Source organism: Eptatretus burgeri, chromosome 8 (assembly GCF_056783735.1).
Source record: "Eptatretus burgeri isolate ZD-2024b chromosome 8, Ebu_testis_v1, whole genome shotgun sequence".
Lineage (NCBI taxonomy): Eukaryota > Metazoa > Chordata > Myxini > Myxiniformes > Myxinidae > Eptatretus > Eptatretus burgeri.
The window spans coordinates 106,405,457-106,429,472 of NC_140968.1; the positions used below are offsets into that span (position 1 = coordinate 106,405,457).

Genomic DNA, 24,016 nt, shown 5'->3' on the forward strand with positions numbered 1-24,016 from the left:
ATATAGCAATACACATAAAAAATACATCAACACACAAAAATACATCAATACACATAAAAAGAAAACAATACCCAAAAATACACCAACACACATAAAAATATAGCAAAACACAAAAAACACCAATGCACAAAAAAAAAATAAAGCAACACACAAAAATATATCAATACACAAAAATACACCAATACACATAAAAATATATCAATACACAAAAATACACCAATACACATAAAAACATGTCAATAAACAAAAATACACCAATACACATAAAATATAGCAATACACAAAAATATACCAATACACATAAAAATATAGCAATGCACAAAAATACACCAATACACAAAAATACACCAGCACACAAAAAATATAGCAATACACAAAAACACACATAAATATATATATATATCAATACACAAAAATACAGCAATACACATAAAAATATAGCAATTCACAAAAATACACCAACACACAAAAATACACATAAAAATATAGCAATACACAAAATACACCAATACACAAAAAATAGCAATACACAAAAAAATAGCAATCCACAAAAATACACCAATACACATAAAAATATAGCAATACACAAAAATACACGTAAAAATATGTCAATACACAAAAATACACCAAAACACATTCACAATATATCAACACACAAAAATACTCCAATACACATAAAAATATAGCAATACACAAAAGTACACCAATACACATAAAATATATCCCAATAAACATAAAAATATAGCAATACACAAAAATACACATGAAAATATAGCAATACACAAAAATACACCAATACACATTAAAAATATAGCAATACACAAAAATACACCAATACACATAAAAATATAACAACACACAAAAATAGACCAATACACAAAAAAATAGCAATACACAAAAATACACCAATACACAAAAAATAGCAATACACAAAAATACACCAATACACATAAAAATATAGCAATACACAAAAATACACGTAAAAATACATCAATACACAAAAATACATCAAAACACATTCACAATATATCAATACACAAAAATACTCCAATACACATAAAAATATAGCAACACACAAAAATACAACAATACACATAAAAATATATCCCAATACACATAAAAATATAGAAATACACAAAAATACAGATAAAAATATAGCAATACACAAAAAGACACAAAAAATATGTCAATACACAAAAATTCACCAACACGCAAAAAAATATAGCAAAACACAAAAATACACCAATACACACAAAAATATAGCAATACACAAAATACACCAATACACATAAAAATATAGCAATACACATAAAAATATAGCAATACACAAAAAAAATATAACAATACACAAAAATACACCAATGCAAAAAAAAATATAGTAATACACAAAAATACACTCATTCACGTAAAAATATATCAATACACAAAAATACACCAATACACATAAAAATATAGCAATACACAAAAATACATCAATACACAAAAATACACCAGCACACAAAAAATATAGCAATACACAAAAATACACATAAAGATATATATATATATATATATATATATATATATATATATATATATATATATATATATATATATCAATACACAAAAATACACCAATACACATAAAAATATAGCAATTCACAAAAATACACCAACACACAAAAATACACATAAAAATATAGCAATACACAAAATACACCAATACACAAAAAAATAGCAATACACAAAAAAAATAGCAATCCACAAAAATACACCAATACACATAAAAATATAGCAATACACAAAAATACACGTAAAAATATGTCAATACACAAAAATACACCAAAACACATTCACAATATATCAATACACAAAAATACTCCAATACACATAAAAATATAGCAATACACAAAAATACACCAATACACATAAAAATATATCCCAATACACATAAAAATATAGCAATACACAAAAATACACATAAAAATATAGCAATACACAAAAATACACCAATACACATTAAAAATATATCAATACACCAATACACATAAAAAATATAGCAATACACAAAAATACACCAATACACATAAAAATATAGCAATACACAAAAATACACCAATACACATAAAAATATAACAACACACAAAAATACACCAATACACAAAAAATAGCAATACACAAAAATACACCAATACACAAAAAATAGCAATACACAAAAATACACCAATACACATAAAAATATAGCAATACACAAAAATACACGTAAAAATACATCAATACACAAAAATACATCAAAACACATTCACAATATATCAATACACAAAAATACTCCAATACACATAAAAATATAGCAACACACAAAAATACAACAATACACATAAAAATATATCCCAATACACATAAAAATATAGCAATACACAAAAATACAGATAAAAATTTAGCAATACACAAAAATACACCAATACACATTAAAAAATATATCAATACACAAAAATACACCAATACACATAAAATATAGCAATACACAAAAATACACCAATAAACATAAAAATATATCAACACACAAAAATACACCAATACACATAAAAATACATACCAATACACATGAAAATATAGCAATACACAAAAATACACCAATACACATTAAAAATATATCAATACACAAAAATACACCAACACATAAAAATATAGCAATGCACAAAAATATACCAATACACATAAAAATATAACAATACACAAAAATACACTCATTCACGTAAAAATATATCAATACACAAAAATACACCAATACACATAAAAATATAGCAACACACAAATACACATAAAATATAGCAATACACAAAAATACACCAATGCACAAAAAAAATATAGCAATACACAAAAATACACTCATTCACGTAAAAATATATCAATACAGAAAAAAAAACAAATCACATTAAAAATATATCAAAACACAAAAATACTCCAATACACATAAAAATAGAGCAATACACAAAAAATATGCCAATACACGTAAAAATATAGCAATACACAAAAATACACGACCACACAAAAAATATATCAATACACAAAAATACACCAATACCCAGAAAAATATAGCAATTCACAAAAATATAGCAATACACAAAAATACACCACAACACCAGAAATATAGCAATACACAAAAATACACATAAAAAGATAACAATACACAAAAATACACCAATACGCATTAAAAAAAATAGCAATACACAAAAATACACCAATACACATAAAAATATAGCAAGACATAAAAATACACCAACACACATAAAAATATAGCAATACACAAAAATACACCAATAAACATAAAAATATATCAACACACAAAAATACACCAATACACATAAAAATACATACCAATACACATGAAAATATAGCAATACACAAAAATACACCAATACACATTAAAAATATATCAACACACAAAAATACACCAATACACATTAAAAATATATCAATACACAAAAATACACCAATACACAGAAAAATATAGCAATACACACAAAAATATATCAATACACAAAAATACACCAATACACATAAAAATAAAGCAAGACACAAAAATACAGCAATACACATAAAAATATAGCAATACACATAAAATATATCAATACACAAAAATACACCAATACACATAAAAATATAGCAATACACAAAAATACACCAATACACAAAAATATACATCAACACACAAAAATACACCAATACACATAAAAAGAAAGCAATACCCAAAAATACACCAACACACATAAAAATATAGCAAGACACAAAAAACACCAATGCACAAAAAAAAAATAAAGCAACACACAAAAATATATCAATACACAAAAATACACCAATACACATAAAAATATATCAATACACAAAAATACACCAATACACATAAAAACATGTCAATAAACAAAAATACACCAATACACATAAAATATAGCAATACACAAAAATATACCAATACACTTAAAAATATAGCAATACACAAAAATACACCAATACACATAAAAATATAGCAATACACAAAAATACACATGAAAATATACCAATACACATAAAAATATCGCAATAAACAAAAATACACCAACAGACATAAAATATATATCAATACACAAAAACACACCAATACACATAAAAATATTGCAACACACAAAAATACACAAAAATATGTCAATACACAAAAATACACCAATACACATAAAAATATCGCAAAACACAAAAATACACCAATACACAAAAATATAGCAATACACAAAAATACACCAATACACATAAAAATATAGCAATACACAAAAAGACATATAAAAATATATCAACACACAAAAATACAGCAATACACAAAAAATATGTCAATACACAAAAATACACCAACACACAAAAAAAATATAGCAAAACACAAAAATACACCAATACACATAAAAATATAGCAATACACAAAATACACCAATACACATAAAAATACAGCAATACACATAAAAATATAGCAATACACAAAAAAAAATATAACAATACACAAAAATACACCAATGCAAAAAAACATATAGCAATACACAAAAATACACTCATTCACGTAAAAATATATCAATACACAAAAATACACCAATACACATAAAAATATAGCAATACACAAAAATACATCAATACACAAAAATACACCAGCACACAAAAAATATAGCAATACACAAAAATACACCACTACACAAAAAATATAGCAATACACAAAAATACACATAAATATATATATATATATATATATATCAATACACAAAAATACACCAATACACATAAAAATATAGCAATTCACAAAAATACACCAACACACAAAAATACACATAAAAATATAGCAATACACAAAATACACCAATACACAAAAAAATATAGCAATACACAAAAAAAATAGCAATCCACAAAAATACACCAATACACATAAAAATATAGCAATACACAAAAATACACGTAAAAATATGTCAATACACAAAAATACACCAAAACACATTCACAATAAATCAATACACAAAAATACTCCAATACACATAAAAATATAGCAATACACAAAAATACACCAATACACATAAAAATATATCCCAATACACATAAAAATATAGCAATACACAAAAATACACATAAAAATATAGCAATACACAAAAATACACCAATACACATTAAAAATATATCAATACACCAATACACATAAAAAATATAGCAATACACAAAAATACACCAATACACATAAAAATATAGCAATACACAAAAATACACCAATACACATAAAAATATAGCAATAAACAAAAATACACTAAAAAATATACCAACACACAAAAATATATACCAATACACATAAAAATATTGCAATACACCAAAATACACCAATACACATAAAAATATAGCAATACACAAAAATACACATAAAAATATATCAATACACAAAAATACACCGAAACACATAAAAACATAGCAATACACAAAAATACAACAATACACATAAAAATATAGCAATACACAAAAATATATATCAATACACAAAAATACACCAATACACATAAAAATATAGCAATACACAAAAATATAGCAATACACAAAAATACACATAAAAATATAGCAATATAATACACAAAAATACACCAATACACATAAAAATATAGCAATATAATACACAAAAATATGGCAATACACAAAAAAATATAGCAATACACAAAAATACACACCAATACACATAAAAATATAGCAATACACAAAAATACACGTAAAATATATCAATACACAAAAATACACCAAAACACATTAACAATATATCAATACACAAAAATACTCCAATCCACATAAAAATATAGCAATACACAAAAATACACCAATACACATAAAAATATAGCAATACACAAAAATACACATAAAAATATACCAACACACAAAAATACACCAATACACATAAAAATATCGCAATAAACAAAAATACACCAATACACATAAAAATATATCAATACACATAAAAATACAGCAATAAAGAAAAACACACCAATAAACATAAAAATATAACAATGCACAAAAATACACGAACACACAAAAATATAGCAAAACACAAAAATACACCAATACACATAAAAATATAGCAATACACAAAAAAATATAGCAATACACACAGAAAAATAGCAATCCACAAAAATACACTAATACACATAAAAATATAGCAATACACAAAAATACACGAAAAAATATATCAATACACAAAAATACACCAAAACACATTAAAAATATATTAACACACAAAAATACTCCAATACACATAAAAATAGCAATACACAAAAATACACAAAAAAATATAGCAATACACAAAAATACACCACTACACAAAAAAAATATAACAATACACATAAATATATATATATATATCAATACAGAAAAACACACCAACACACATAACAATATCGCAATTCAAAAAAATACACCAATACACATAAAAATATATACCAATACACTTAAAAATATAGCAATACACAAAAATACACCAATACACATTAAAAATATATCAATACAAAAAAATACACATAAAAATATATCAATACACAAAAATACACCAATACACATAAAAACATAGCAATACACAAAAATACACCAATACACATAAAAATATAGCAATACACAAAAATATATATCAATACACAAAAATACACCAATACACATAAATACAATACTAAACATATATCGATACACAAAAATATAGCAACACAACATTCAAAAATGTAAAACACAAACACAACAATACATACACACAAATATAACAATGAAAATGCACATATAAAGGCACAAATATAACAATACACACACAAATAGAACAACACAGGAAAAAATGACAATACACCCAAACATATCAATACACACACAAATAACAATACATACAAATATAACAACACACTCACACTTCTTTTGTACACAAATATATTAGCAGGCTGTCTCTTGAAACATTTTGCATTACAAACTATCAAATAAATATGAAATGCAGAAAAAGAAATCTCTTTGTTCAACACGAATGGACTTACCACTCCAGTAACCAAAGTTTGTTCCTCCTTCAAACATGTACCTGAAAAGAGAAAAAAATGATTGCTTTGTCTCTCATAACAAGGTAAACTCGAAGGGCACTCAATGGAGTGCATACCTCCACCACGTAATGCCTGATCCACGAGAACATATGTGGCCCAATACAATATTGAAATATCATGCTATATATCGTTTTTGGCCTGATCTCTCAATGGTGAAGAATCAATTTAAGAATTAAATAATTATTATATCCACGTCCAGGTTTGGATCTTCACCAAACTCGAATCAATTCTTCCTTGTAACATGCCCAATATGTTCACCAAGTTTCATCCGAATCAGTCCACAACTTTTAGAGATATCCTGCACACAAACAAACAAACAGACAAAGAAGATGTCATGCAGAGCATGATAGTTGCAAAATCCATAAAACAAATTTGACCTCAAAAATAATTGGTGGTTGAATTCAATGACCAAATCTACAAATCCTCTTCAAATTTCAAGTGAATCAGATGAAAATTGACAATTTTAGAAAATCAGCCTATTTTGACCTTTTGGCCAATGTGGACTCCAAAAGTAATTGACTGGTTGAATTCAATGACCTGAAATCTAAATCCTCTTCAAATTTCAAGTCACTCAGATGAAAAGGGAGGAATTTAGAAATACCACCTTAGTTGTTCACCTTTGGCCTATGTTGACATTTTGACCTTTAAACCTCAATCGGCTTCTTCCTTATGACAAACTCTACCATGTGGTGAAGTTTTGTGAAGTTTGGTTTAAAATTGTGACCTGCAGGCGACTGTCTGACAGACAGACAGACAGACAGACAGACAGACAGACAGACAAAATCGACTAACCAATATACTTAAAAAATCTTCAATTTTGCAAATAACAAAGAGACAGAAAGGTTTGAAAACATAACCACGTTCACCTTCAGTGGTGGAAGTAATAAATAACTTGACTACAAAGGTCTGATAGGATATCCTAGAGGTATACACACTCCACATCAGAGCTGTCTAGCTTGGGTTCGAATCCTGACCAAGCTATAAACTGTCATCCTGTTGTTTTTCAGATTGGAGAGGGGTAACATTTTAACTTTATTGCAATGTTTTAATGTTATAACTATGTACGTATCTAATTGAAGAGAATGTGACAAATTTGTTTCTCACAATGTGCTTGTTTTACTTCTTCTTATTCACGATATGTGCCATCAAATTGAAATAGACTCCACACTCTTTAACTCTGCGCCTTATCTAAGGAATAACCTCATGTAAGGTGTAACCTCGTGTAAAACTCATGCAAGGTATAATCTCATGTAATGCATATCAAGCAAGGCTCATGTAAGGTATAACAATACACACGCAATATGAGGCATTATGTCATGTAGAGGTGTCTTGTAAGGCGTAACCTCATGTCAGGCACAACCCTATGTAATGAGTTCTGTTCTTGTGTATGGCAACTTGGCTCCCGGGGAAGCTATCATTTCTTGGAAGCACGGATGTGCCGCTGATGTTGTGCCCCTCTACCAGGCCACTGGTACTCATTTTGCTGACCTTGGAAGGATGACAAGCTGAGTCAACCCCACCTGGTGTTAATTCAGCAGCCAACGGGGCTCAAACTCAGGACCGTAATATGCCAAGCCAGTCACCTTAGCCACTAAGCCAACACCAGACTTGTCTCATGCCTAATCCCATGTAATGCGTAACCTCTTGTGAGGAATAATCTCATGTAAGGCATATAACCTCATGCAAGCCTCATGTGCAGTGTTGTATCACATAAGGTGCAACCTCATGCAAGGCATAATCTCAGGTGAGTGGTAACCTATCATGTAAGGTTTAATTGTACATACGTTAGGATTTGTGAGAGCAGAAAAGTACTTCCGGTAAAGAAAGCCTGCAGTGCTTGCTCGTGTTATTAGACTTAGATTTGGAGGAGGCAGACAATGCTGTACTACAGCTCATACACGGTATGTGCATCACATACAATACGAGGGTGGTTCAAATCAAGCGGGAATTTTGTATCTATATTTTTAGAAAACCTTCCATGTACATTACAAAATGAAACACGTATGTACTATTAAATGGATGAGGTGTGTGTGTGTGTGTGTGTGTGTGTGTGTGTGTGTGTGTGTGTGTGTGTGTGTGTGTGTGTGTGTGTGTGTGTGTGTGTGTGTGTGTGTGTGTCATGTTCTTTGTGGAGTTTATCTGGAGCGTTCTGATGTGGAGTTGATACAACATAATGATCGTCATGGTCTCCTGAGTTGATTTGGCTAATTAACCACAAAGAACCCAGAAGAATTCCCATGTTTTAAACGCATGCCGTGTGAAGGTGTATCTTGAGCAGCTTTTAATAGGTCTGTCCATGGCATAGCATTCTAATTACAAAACGAACAACAAAATTAATAGCATTGTAACAAAGTATATATAAATTAATACGAATTACATTAACAACAAACATAATTTGGCAAGAATAAAAACGAACGTATAATCTCTGCCCTGGCCCAAGCACATCTGGGCTTGGTGAAAAGGCAAGCTAATGCTCATGCAGTACGGCAGGCAGCTATGCTACAAGGCTGTGAAGGCCAAAGAAAATTTGGTACAATGGACCAACGGGCCCACTAGCGAAGCCGCTGTCACACCTTGACGATTTAGCCAGTGTATGCCGACGTATGAAAAATTTGTCTAAAACACTGGCACACGTCGAATACGTTATGGGTAAGTTTTGTATACGTTAAGAGCACGCTGAAGCACGCTGGCATACACCAGCGTACACCCCGTGTCGACACGTTTCATACACCAGTGTACACCCGGCCACCTTCGGTGGCAGAGGTAACGTGAGAGTTCATAGAACACATTACCCCACGCCGTCTTGAGAAACAAGGACATGGGCGGGATCTATAAGTAGAAAATTTGATTGGTCGACATGATGTAAAATGCCGTAATATTTTGTCCAAGTACTGCTAAACGTAAGTGTTTGGAAAGTGCAAAAAAGCCGATTTGTGCTCTGCAACGTTCAAGTATATAATTCAATTGAAAATAAAATAATGATTTCAGAAGTTGTAGAAAAATATTTTCGGATGTTTAACCGCCATTACGGCAGCATGTTTTACACCACCTTATTTAACCCGTTACAAGAGTTCTTCGTGCCTGTTGTATGTGTCCATTATGTCGTCCTTGAAAACAGTAAATTTCCTGTTTGGAATGATTCTCAATTTTGTTTGACTGCCAGGCCGACAGACGGAGTGAAAATATTATCTCACTCCTCTCGGCGCATGTGTGGTCGGGACAAATTGAGAGCCAAAGTACTGTTAAACGGCAGGTTCGTTTTCCGATTAATTTTCGAAATATAACATTCAATTGAAATAAGTTGTTCCTCGATCATAAACTGACGTTTATAGATGGGACAGACAGAGAGACAGACAGACAGACAGACAGACAGAAATGAACCAATTGCTTAACCTTGCTTTTTTCTTCGCATAACGGGGTAACAAGCTAAGAATGACGAGAAAATGTTAAATAATTTTGGGGTTATTTCAAGGTTTGTGGATAATTCATGAGAAATGCCTGAAGAAGGGTGATGAACACACATGTTTACACTGGCTCCGGTGGAGAGTATTGTGTCCAACGCATGAGCAATCATCGACGAGGCCTTTGTGGAGTGTTTGTGTCCCCAGTAATCGAGCCAACCCGTGTAGAATTCAGAGTTCACCTGGGAACGGAATAGGCAACAGTGTAAGAGGGGCTTCGAAGTGAGCTTGCACTTCTTGTTCCAGACAATCACAAATGACAGACATTGCTCAATGTTTGTGGAGTGAGAGTGGCAGCATTGACTAACTCAGGAGTGAATTGAGTGATGGAGAGGGGGTGGATGAAGCGTGGATCCGTGAAGGGATACAGGAAGAGAGCAAACAGTTGAGTTTGGGAGAGCGATCGGAAAAGTACAGTTGGGGGCAAGCGGTGAAATAATTGGAACGAGAGATGGAAATAGAATGTATTTAAACTTTAAAGGAAGGAGGTGGAGCAGAGTGAACATGGGAAAGAAAAAGTGAACAGAGAGCACAGGCATACCACGTGTCACCTTCCGAAAATTAACCTGAATATGAAGTACTAAAACAGATATATGATGAGGTACGGTATTTACATGTAGAGTAATGTACACACGAACATTTTATAAACCGTTTAAACAGTAACAACAAATTGACATAACTCGATTGATGAAGGAGCGAAGCAAACAACATCCACAACTCCACGAGCCACATGCGACTGAAAAATGGGTAAAAAGAGAGTTTCTTACCAAAGGGCCTTTGTTCTCCATCTTCCTTTGCAGGAGAAATGCTTCAGTGGCATTGGTGTCTAATAAAATAAAATGAAATAAAATAAATGATATATTAAACAACTAACAGAACATGCACAGCTGGAGTGGCATTCGTCGAGCGCATAGTCTCATTCTGAACAAAAATAATTCGCTGAATATTCCGCTCCATATATCATGCACTCGATGATGCTCCACATATCATGTATCATCCATGCACTTGATGATGTCACGTGGTTTCTGGCATGGGTTATGAATGTATTAAAGTTAATTCTTCACTCACATCCGGGCATATACAGTGGCCTGCACAAGTATTCACACCACCCCCCCCCCACTCCAACATTTTCACATTTTGATGCTACCTGAGCTTATTATGTCTCCGCTGACTATGGGAGATGCATTTCTACACATTAAACGCATGTCCCACTGGTATGTCCCACTGTATAACTGGGTAGGAGATCTCCGGAGGCATTTTTATTTTCGGCACGTTCGTACGTCTGTATGTACGTCTGTCCGTGCTAATTTTATCTGTTTTCTCTTCAACTGCTAATATAATCTGAGTGACACAAAATTTTCACCGCAGGTGTGAATATTCATGTAAAATGTTTAAATAATGATGACATCATTGGTCACACGGTGTGGAAATCATTTTGGAAAAAAGGAAAAATTTTGGACCTCTGTTTCTCTGAAACCACTCCATGGGGTAAAAAAAAAAAACTAAAAAAAAAAAACTTGGCACATGTGAAGCACTCCCCATGGGAAACAAGTGTGATTTTTTTTTGATGATGTCATAGGTGACTGTTCGGACGTCATAACTGCACACGTCAAATGCTTTATTTGATCAGTATGAAAAATTTGAGGGTCATCTGGGCGAGGGGAGGGGGACTGATGACGTCATTCATCATGTGGTGCGGAAACCATATTGTTTTAAACATAAAAACCTTCATAAACCTTCTTCTCTGAAACGGCTGAACGGATTGAGGCGAAACTTTACAGGTATGATCGCCAATCCATGAGGAACAAAACAATTTCCACCCATGAACCAATGATGTCATAGGTCACATGGTTTGGCAGCTATGATTTTTTTTTTGAACAATAAATCTTTAACAAGGACAAATGTAAATGTGTCCAAGAGCCATGTCCTAAAGGTTTTGTCTTCACCAGAATAAGAAGAAGAAGAAGAAGAAGAAGAAGAAAAACAACAACTTCCGATATTTTGTCACGTGCCTTGATGGAGCCAATAGAGAGACCCGTCATGGAGGCTCCTCGTTCATGACGAGAAAATAGTGTATTTACGAAATTACAACATTAAATGGAATAATCTTTAAATAGTAACGTGAACTTTTCGAAACTTTAAAGCAAATGTCCGAATATATTTAAAAGTTCATGATAGACGCTCTCAAAAGGTACCCTCAATGCGAGGATGTGTACAGGTGTTTAGTATTTAAGGAGATCTGGATCCTGTATATAAAAGAGCCGCGTCCTAAAGGTTTTGTCTCCACCAGAACAACAACAACAAACAACAACAACAACAACAACAACGCGGAGCTCTCTTAGAGCCAGCGTTCGCTACGTGAGATGCGGCTAAAAATATTCTTCTCCAGAACTGCTTCACAGATCGAGGAGAAACTTCACCCAGATGTTTCCCAAGCCTTGGGGATACCAGGGTGTTTACAAATAATTAATAGGTCACATGGTCTGGCAGCCATATTGGATTATACAAAAATATTTTTTATAATTATTTCTCTTCAACTGCTTCATCAATCGATATGAAACATCACAATTATGATCCAGTAGTCATGAGGAATAAATGTTTTAAATTTCAACCTTAGGATCAGACGCATGGTCTGCCAGTCAGAATTATTTAATTTTTTGAATCTGGGTTCAGGGATTTAAATCAAACTTGATACAAGTATGTATACTGATGTAATAAAGTGGGCGGAGGCATACCTCGTGACATCACGATGTTGAAGAGCGTCCTAGTTTATTGATGATTTCAAACCAAACTTAATATCTTGAGTCTTCACAAACTACTCTAGAGTGATAAAGATTTAAAAAATGGAGATAAAATGTGAATAAATTAGATTAACAGAGAAAATCAGATGATTCTCATTGACATAGTGATTCAAACCCTTTGCCTAATTCACCCAAAATCACTTCAGGAGCAAATTATTTGTTTGAAAGGTTCCAAAATAAGTGCAATATGTTTCACCTGTATGTAATCAGTGGTTTAACTTAAAAATTAATCTTCTCCACTTGTCGAAGGAGTTTTAATGTGCAACTCACTTGGTCAACCAACAAGGTAAACATGAAGACCAAGGAGCTTTCCAAATAAGTCAAACATAAAGTGGTGGAGAAGCAGCGTTCAGGAGAGGGTTATAAGAAGATTTCATTATTGTGGCATTATTGGTGGGGGGTGAATACTTTTGCAGGCCACTGTATCAGATATATGAAGTTTCAGATTTTTCACAGAAATATTTCAATTCAAACAATTATTTCTGGAATACCAATTCACTGATGATGTCATCGTTATCACCCTATATATCCCACGGGCAGTTGATGACATATGCCAGGTTTCAATGTTTTTCGTTGAGTGGCAACAGCGAAAAAGATGTCAATTTTTTCCCTTTAATCCAATATAGCTGCCATACCATGTGACCTATGACGTCAGAGTTACCAATAAAATATTCTCAATGGTGAGTCCCTCCTATGTTTAAAGTTTTGCATCGATGAGACAAGCGGTTGCAAAGAAAACCATTTTTAAAGTGAAAACATATCGCGATAGAAACAAACAAACAATGGCGTGAGATTAATTCATGATGTTCGCTTCAATTAGCCAATGTGGTCATCTTATTGCAATGTGTTTCAGTCAATTTGCACCTCTGTGGGAGTCCGTGGATGACGAGGAGTCCAAACACCTCGAGTATTTTTCAAATTCTCTTTTATCTGCCTCACCTCTGCACTCGGACCAACTACATTTTGTTCTTGATCCAACAATCATTCCTTCATTTTGTTCTCAGTTCTCTGTACATTAATAGCTTCTGATGAGGTCCCACCGTCACTCTTACCATCCTGACCTTCATTTCAGTAACATTTTCCAACTTTATCCTTTCACCAATCCTCTCCTCTACGTCATTCCCAACATTGGTCAAGTGAAGTTCCCAATGATCTTGGGTAACCACACATATCTTGGGTAACCACAGGTTATATCATTAACCCTTGAACACCTCCAGCACAATAAGCTCAACCATAACTTCTTTTTTTTGTATACAATGTCGAGGCTTGTTGTAACAGCTAACACACAGAATGTACAACAAGGGGAGCAGGAGATAAGAGGAGCGGGAGAGGGAAGGATAAAACAGTGGGGAACAGAGACATGAGACCTGTGGAAGGGAGAGGGATGGGGCGAGGAACACGGGGAAGAGAAGATGGACATTACAGGGACTTTCAGGTCCTTACACGACAGGGACTTTCAGGAAGGAAAACAGGGAATTTGAAGGAGGTGGGTTTGAGGTGGATTAGTGAGGGTAGAAAAGATTGACGATTTGGATGGGAGAAGATAAGAGATGGTGGTGGACAGCTGTTTTGAAGACCTGGAGGGAAGAATAGGATTGAAGAGAGTGTGGGAGTTTGTTCTCAAGGTGGGAATAAAGAGGAATGAAAGTGAAGGTGAACAGTGATTCTTGATTTTGGTAGTTTCACCAGAAGGGGGTTGCTGGTGGACCTTGAGCACCCTGTGGAAATATGGAGGGGGGACATATTACAGACAGAGCAAGGGGAGGGGGGGCAAGGCTGGAGAGGAGACTGCAGAAGACAGAAAGACCACCGACCAGCCTGCGGTGAGAGAGTAGGAGACCCAAAGACTCAGCCTCATTGCGGGAGATACCAATGATCCTAAATGCCTTGGTTTCCACAGAGTGAAGCAGAGAAAGGTGAGAGGTGGGAGCACAAGCCCAGAGTGGAGAGCAGTACTCCATCAGGCTCCAGGTGAAAGCTTTGTATATGGTTTGGAGCTCAGGCATGCCAAGGTGGACTTTGTACGATGAAGGATGCCCAGTCAGTGGCTGGCTTTGGAGGCCAGCTTGGAAATATGATTTGACCAAGAAAGATTGTGGCTGAGAGTGAGACCCAGGAGTTTGAATGACTAAACCTCCTCAACAGGATTGTTAAGAAAGTAGATGGGAGGGTTTGCCAGATAGTCCTTTGGGAGAGGCATAATGAGAGTTTGAGATTTGAGGATTGAAAGACATGTTCCAAGTGTTTGATCAGCATGTGATTTTTGTCAATGTCTGAAGAAAGGGAAAAGGCTGCAGCCTGCCAATCTGAGGGACGAGTGATGTCACGGCAGAGGGTGGAGTCAGACAGACAGATAGAGGCATTTCAATAGTCTCACAATTGTAGTTACTTGTGCCCAATTGTAGTATTTTATCGTTTTTGGTCTGGGAAGACAAATGGCAAACCACCCAGTAGAACCCTTCCAAGAAACTTCTGCGGCAGCACCGACACTCTGGAAAGCATATGGTACATCGGAATCACAGAAGGGCATCTACGGTATTGAGTATTCCAAATTATTCATCATAAATAAATGACTTATTCTGTCCCAGAATGCTTGGCGCACATGCACAGAAACCCCAGATGCCAGCGTTCAGGGCATCCTCTTACATAATAATCATCATACTAGCCGAAACCCCGTCACAGACGGATGCCATTCATTCAACCACCCTCACCAGCTCAACCACACTCGAGGGACATGGACTGGACAGGGCGTGCTTGCCCCTGCCTACTCAAGCCCCGCCCCTGCCCCATTCCCCCCGCCTTCAATTTGCTTACCCCCACCGAAAAATTTAATTACCCCGGCCCCGCCCCCGTCTCTTGATTCCCCGCCTCACTTGCTCCCGCCCCGTCCACCCCTCACACTCAACCCTGCCGAATTCACCCCAGCCCCCCCCCCACTCATGCCCCGCCCCATTTCCCCACGTCTCATGCTTTCAATTTCAGTACCCCCGCCAAAAAGTTTGCTTACCTTGCCCCCCCCCTCTTCACTCCCTGCCCCCGTCTCTTTATCCCCCGCCCCCGCCTCTTCATCCCCTGGCCCTCGCCTCTTCACTCCTCGCCCCCGTCTCAACGAAAAGTGTTTATTCTGCTTCAGAGTTGAAGGTTGACTATTGCCCCTATGTGCGATGCACTCTTACAGGTACGAAGTTTCTTTCAGTCCAGGTCACAGTACCGAGAAAAACGTGACGCGACCGCTAGGAGGAGCACAAAATTTGTCCTTCAGTATTAATATATAGATACTTGTTGTTCATGTATGTGTCTGTGTCTGGAACAATCCTTCCCACCGATTGGTTGAACAGCTGCCCTGACTCCACCCACAATTGTAACTTTGCTGCCCTGACTCCACCCACAATTGTAACTTTGCTGCCCTGACTCCACCCACAATTGTAACTTTGCTGCCCTGACTCCACCCACAATTGTAACTTTGCTGCCCTGACTCCACCCACAATTGTAACTTTGCTGCCCTGACTCCACCCACAATTCCAACTTTGCTGCCATGACTCCACCCACAATTGTAACTTTGCTGCCCTGACTCCACCCACAATTCCAACTTTGCTGCCCTCACTGGACTCCACCCACAATTCCAACTTTGCTGCCCTGACTGGACTCCACCCACAATTCCAACTTTGCTGCCCTGACTGGACTCCACCCACAATTCCAACTTTGCTGCCCTGACTGGACTCCACCCACAATTCCAACTTTGCTGCCCTGACTGGACTCCACCCACAATTCCAACTTTGCTGCCTTGACTCCACCCACAATTCCAACTTTGCTGCCCTGACTCCACCCACAATTCCAACTTTGCTGAGTATTTTAGGTGCTTCATAAAGAATATAATTAATTTACGATCATTTATTAACATAATCAGGCTGCTCATAATCACTTATTAAAAAATTACACGGAAAGACAAACGACCGACCGTAAAAAAACAAAACAATGACCTGTCGGACATCCACTTCCCGTTTCGATGGTGCTTTCCGTGAATGGAGTTAATGGCATGAAGAGCTAAATATCCCACTATTTTAAACAGGTAATGAATAAATATGTAATGATGATATTACAATTTGCCCTTTTGCTTTGAAGAATGAGAATAAATGGAGAGGAGGGTGTTGTGTGTGGTTGAGGATTTTGGGTGGTGAGGTGGTTGAAGACATTTCAATCTTACAGCCACCATGTTGGTGCTCACTGTCATGTGAAGGCAAAGACGCCTCAGAGCTGTCGTATTGAGATTCACAATCTCTATACGTGTTCCCCTCATTGTAAAACTACCAAAGCGATAGTTGAAATAATTTTGAGGCAATGGGTGTTTACGCCTTGTGAAGATCATCCTCAGCGATCGAGACGTTGGTCTGTTAACTTATGCACCGCCCAAATATCTATGTGACATTCTCTCAAGCGGAGATTAAACCCGTGTCGTTTGAAATTTGTCTGACGTCATTATCCCTTGGATACGTAGCAGGGGTCTTGGGAACCCGGCAATGTTGTTGTTGTGCTACCGTATCACCACATTATAAGATAATTATTTTATTTGCATCAGCCTGCTTGTATGCTCCTATAACTTAGTTACAAATAATCCAGTGATAATAAATATGAAAAAGTATTCATTCAGGTTCGAGGTAAAAGATTCTTACCGTTTCACTTCCTTTCTCTCCTCGGGTTTGCCTGTTACTTCATTAGCACGACAATAGGTCATGGTAATCTATCTATCTATATATTACTAAAACTCTCATCATGTATGTATGTATGTATGTATGTATGTATGTTCCCGAAATACAGCCAAAGAGGTACATGATAGCGTAAAAAAATTTGGCCCACCTTACTCGCCATTCTCCTGCAGTATGCAGTATCAAGTTTTGTTCAAATTGGGCAACGAAAAAATTATTAAAAAATCAATTCACGATTCAGTCACATACTCTTCGGGATTATTTGATCAATGCAAACAACCTCAGCGGTATAGTTCACTAGAGCTATATTTTTGTTTTGTTTTTGTGTGAAATGATTTTTTTTATCAACCGCTGTCACAACGGGTTGGGTTCACGGGTCGTTGAGTGAATTCTAAAGTGAGAGGGGGAAGGGAATCAAGGTGAATCATCATGACGTCATTCCATTCCACTGCCATGTATAAATGTGTTTCTACATTTAATTTCCTCCTGTGAAATTCTCCTGTTAGAATCGATTGCTCTTTGGAGGTTTTAACATCTTGAAATTTGACTACTGCTTCGATACCTTCGGTGAAGGTGAGATTACTCTTTTTATTCTCACGATTTTACCAGTTTCATGAGATTTGTAAGTGTATGGGTCTTACTGTTCATTTTGTGGGTTTCCTAAACCCGATACTTGCAAAGGCGTAAAGTTTGTGACAGTTGAAAAGATATCTTTCAAATAAAAGGATCAATGAATCACTTTTTTGATTAAATACTCATCCATGAGCATCGACTTTGATTACAAAATAATAACAATTGATTCCCTTCCACCTCTCACTTTAGAATTAACTCAAAGACCCGTGAACCTGTTGGGTTCCCGTTGTGACAGCGGTTGATAAAAAAATCATTTCAAAAAAAAAAAAAAAAAAAAAGATAGCTCCAGTGAACTTTACCGCTGAGGTTGTTTGCATTGATCAAATAATCCCGAAGAGAACTTGACTGAATCGGGAATTTATATATGTGTGTATATATATATATTATATATAATATAATATAATATAATATAATATATATATATATATATATATATATATATATATATATATATATATATATACATATATATATATATATATATATACACAGTATATGTATGGAAAAGGAAAAGCACAGTGAGACGGTGAAGCCATGAAGCCATCCATCAGTCCGTGAAGACTTTATGATTTTTAATGATATGATGATGATAGGCTCGGATGATAGGGTAAGGGTTAAAATAGTGCTATATGGCATTAACTCCAAAATGGCCGATGTGTCATTTACATCACTCCTCCTCGCGGCGCCATATATATATATATATATATATATATATATATATATATATATATATATATATATATATATATATATATATATATATATATATATATATATATATATATATATATATATATATATATATATATATATATATCTTTTCTTCTTCTTTCGGCTGCTCCCGATAAGGGTCGCCGCAGCGGATCATCCGTATGATTCGCATAGTGATTTGGCACATGTTTTACGCCGGATGCCCTTCCTGACGCAACCCTGGTCGCCTCTTACGACACAGGGATATGGTATACCTATTTTACCCGGGGTATACACCGGCCCAGTATACTGGTACTCATTTCACCGACCTCGAAAGGATGACAGGCTGAGTCAACCCCCTGGTGTATTAATTCAGTGGACCAACGGGGCTTGAACTCAGGACCTTTTGGATCCCAAGCCACTGCCCTAACCACTGCGCCATAACCAGGCTATATATATATATATATATATATATATATATATATATATATATATATATATATATATATATATATATATGTACAGTATATGTATGGAAAAGGAAAAGCACAGTGAGACGGTGAAGCCGTGAAGCCATCCATCAATCCGTGAAGACTTTATGTTTTTTAATGACGTCCTGTTTGAATGTTAATTGTGGACTACACAAACGTATCAACGTACTTATGGAATGTTCCTTTCACAGTGAATCTGTATGACCATATGTCCATTAATTACACACTGTTTGAAGGTCGGTTGCAGACTGCACAGACGTCTATTAATTACGTACTGTTTGAACGTTGGTTAAACCCTCACTTCACACACATACGTCTATTAATTACGTACTATTGGAATGTACGTTTCGACGCTCAAGACTGCTTTTGTTTCGATGCCATGGCTCGACCGTTGAAGACCCTTTAAGACCCCCAAGACCCTTAAGACCATTAAAGACCCCAAAAATCCAGATAGTACAGGACCCTAATCACACCAGGAAGTACAGGACCCTAAAGACCCTGAGGACGCAAAAGACCAAGAAGACCCAAAGTACCAAGAAGACCGAAAAATCCCAGAGGACCTTGAAGACCCTGAAGACCTAAAACTCCATGCGGATCCGAAAATATACTGAAGACCCAAAAGTCCCCAAGGACTCAAAAGATCCTGAAGACCCAAAAGTCCCCAAGTATCCAAAAGACCCAGATGACCAAAACACCTATAAGACCATTTAGACCTCTTACACCCTTCAGACAGCTTAGACTCTTGACCATTTAGACCACTTGGACCTTCTTAAATCACAAATAAATTTCAAATAAATATAATATCACCAATATTACAAATAAATTTCTGCAAAATAAATGTTTGTATTATGATTGGTGTCAATCATGACAACACAGCAAATCTGTGACATCAATCTCTGAAAGGACATGTGGAGAGGCGAGCGTAGCGAGCCGATCCATGCCAGTAAAATAATAATAACAATGCAATTTAATAAAAAATTACACACGTTTGCCGGGTCTCCGGGACTCCAGGACTGGAAAGGTGTAAAGTTGTTGACACCTGAATCTAAAGGTTATTATTACCAGCAAATACAAACCAAAGCTTTGCTGATGGGTGTATTAAGGGGGGGAGGGAGAGAGGGAGGGAGAGAAAGCAAAAGAGGAAGGAAAGGGAGAGGGCGGTGTGAGAGAGAAGGGAGGGAGGTGGGGGAGAGAGAAGAGGGAGGGAGGGGGGGAAGAGAGAAGAGGGAGGGGGAGTGAGTGAGAGAGAAGAGGGAGGGGAGAGAGAAGAGGGAGGGGAGAGAGAAGAGGGAGGGAGGGAGAGGTGGGGAGAGCGATGCCTCACCAAACGTTGTGGGAGGGAGGGAGGTGTGTGTGTGTGTGTGTGTGTGTGTGTGTGTGTGTGTGTGTGTGTGTGTGTGTGTGTGTGTGTGTGTGTGTGTGTGTGTGTGTGTGTGTGTGTGTGTGTGTGTCTGTGTGTCTGTCTGACACACACACACACACACACACACACACACACACACACACACACACAGAGGAAAAAAAAAGTGAGGGGTGGGGTGAGTAAAGAGAATGACATGTTATGCTTAATGACTGAACACACACACAAAAACAAACTCGTGTCAGAACAGCTGGACACACAACGACATAACAGAGTTTGTAACGTAATCCACTGGCATATCTGCAAAAAGTTTGATATTCCAGCTTCAGAGAATTTGTGGGACCATGAACCAAAAGTAATCACTGAAAACATTGAAGTGTTTTCACTTCAATGTGGACATGAACCTACTGCTCATGTACAATCTAATGATCCCATTGAGCATGAACATCGAAAACAAAGCATTGCGGCCAGATATCATACTTGGGTACAAAAAAAAGAGAAGAAGGCATTGCTGATTGAGGTGTTAATAACAGTGATTTTGGACTAACAATGCAGAAATCAAGAAAATGACCAAATACCAAGACCACACACCATGCAAATGGCACCTGGGACTTAAAGTGGAAGGAAATCTCCCACATCATCACCGAATCAGATAGAGCCATGTAATGTGCAGCCAAGTCCAGAACTGCTTGGCTGTTTGGTGAATGTATAGGTTGTAGGCAAAGTGTTTCTCAGGCCTAGTTCACACATGAAGGCCTGGCCAAGCCATTCAGCATGTGATTGATCCTCCATAGTTCATCCTAAGCTTGCTCAACTCCACAGCTGCATGAAACTAATTTTTGGGGGTTCAGCCCAGGCACACAAACCATGGTACAGTGAACAATGTGATGCCAAACGGGCCCGATTATGTATCTCTCGGACCGCAAACCGGTGACAAATCTCATCAAACAACAACCAATGGGCATGATCACCCTGAAGCCACCTAATTTGTTGCTGGACAATCATCCAATCAGATTACGTCTTAGCTTCACTGATAGCCCAGTGGCAACTCCCAGTCATGGTGGATACATCAGCACTTGGATATATACATCTCCTTCGCTGTATACTGTACATGAGTACCTGTCTACCAGACGACTCTAAATCAGTACGACTCCAGAAGACTTGCGTACAATGCAGCAGCTCACATACTGCTGTATCCACATTTTATTTTACTGCAAATATATCTAAATTACATCTCACTCGATGCAGCATTCACAAATCTACCTATCAAATCATTATGTGTGGATTAACAAGAATCAATATTTCAAACTTAAACCAACACTGCTACAGTATCAGAAAACACAAATCTTACACTGCACACGTAATCAATGGAATGATGAAATTGTATAAATACAAAACTCTTTTCACAAAAGTACTGATTCGTCATGAATATGATCCAGGATATTGGAACAAAGATCTATAAACTTGTGAAGGATAACTTGGTATCTCTTGCACTTGCAATAATAAGAGAGTAAACATTCCTTGAAGGAAAGCATCTTCCGAGGAAGCAGTTTGGGCCCCTCGGAGAATGATCCAGGCACAAAAAAATGAGAAATGATCACACATGACCAAATGAAGTATTCCTGTACCAGGAAGTACAGACTAATGGTACCTCTTCATTTCATCTGTAAATTCCGTACAAGACTCGGGTTTCAGCAGCAGTTAAGAATTCTCATTTCTAAATTCTGCACAAGATTTGGATAATACAAATCTTATAAAAGAATCAAAATCAAAAATACCATTTGGGAAAATTATTACCGAAAGTATTCTTAAGCTTTGGTGAAATCACATTGATTATTATCCACACCATGTGAATACGTTTCACCTGAACCAAAGTTGATGGTCGAGTACAGGCCCTGGAGAGATCCACACTGCAGAGACTTCAGCTTTGGCTCATCGGAAGTGAAGAGCAGCACGTCGTTTCCAAGGTGAAGACGAAACAGGTGCAGCAGGTGCCGAAGGTAGTTTGCATCACAACCATAACTGCCGTACTCATTCTCCACCTAAAGAGTAAATTCTGTGGCTATAAATCCTCAAAGGAAGTCAACCATTCCTTCAACCACGCACATGATGGGAAACAAAAACTCTGAAATGGTATCAAATTATTCATGATGAAGATGAAACACATTTGTTCTTCTGCTGACCATACAAGAATGCAGTCCTCCACAAGAAAGCACACCTGCACTGCAATTATTGGTCCTCCATTCTGGTACAGCCAGGGGTAGATCATTGGTAGAAGCACAGCCATCCAGCGATCCACTGCTGCCACATAATCTTCACACAGTACAGTGAAGTCAGCATACTGTAGTTCTCAAAATAAAATAATGTAACAACATTCAAAGAAATAATGTTTCGAGAATGTTTCTGGTGTAAAATTAAAATTTTCCTTGAATACTGTTCAGGAAATTATCCGAAGGGGTTAACGTATGCTCCCATTCCATCCCTTCCCTCTCTTCAAATGGCACCACAGCTGACTGCACGTGAGAAGGCTGAATGCCTCAATTCTGTGTTTGCTTCCAAATCTTGTGTCCCAAACCCCTCACCTCTCAGTACCCATCCTTCCCTGTGGCACCCAACTGTTCCTGGACTCTGTCTTTTGCACCTGAGAAGGTGGAGAATGTTCTTTCAACCCTCGACTTTGACTCTGCTACTGGGCCGGACAGCATCAGCTCGTGTCCGAAAAGCATGCCCTGCTGGTCTTGCACATCCTCTCTCTGCCCTTTTCACCCTGCCATTTGGGCGAGGTCATCTTC

At 36.2% G+C, this 24,016-nt stretch overlaps 1 protein-coding gene across 5 annotated transcripts in view; it reads right to left on the reverse strand.

Annotated features, from left to right (window-relative positions):
• LOC147022490 (beta-galactosidase-like) overlaps positions 1 to 24,016 on the reverse strand; it is a 124,294-nt gene that overhangs the window by 60,494 nt on the left and 39,784 nt on the right. For all 5 annotated transcript variants that reach the window (XM_085893436.1, XM_085893437.1, XM_085893435.1 and 2 more), the window contains 5 exons: positions 23,443 to 23,537; positions 23,089 to 23,266; positions 11,314 to 11,372; positions 10,607 to 10,728; positions 7,026 to 7,066 (listed from right to left, as the gene is read on the reverse strand). In XM_085893436.1, coding sequence (XP_085749562.1) covers positions 7,026 to 7,066; positions 10,607 to 10,728; positions 11,314 to 11,372; positions 23,089 to 23,266; positions 23,443 to 23,537 — 495 coding nt within the window. The remainder of the gene's footprint in view (positions 1 to 7,025; positions 7,067 to 10,606; positions 10,729 to 11,313; positions 11,373 to 23,088; positions 23,267 to 23,442; positions 23,538 to 24,016) is intronic.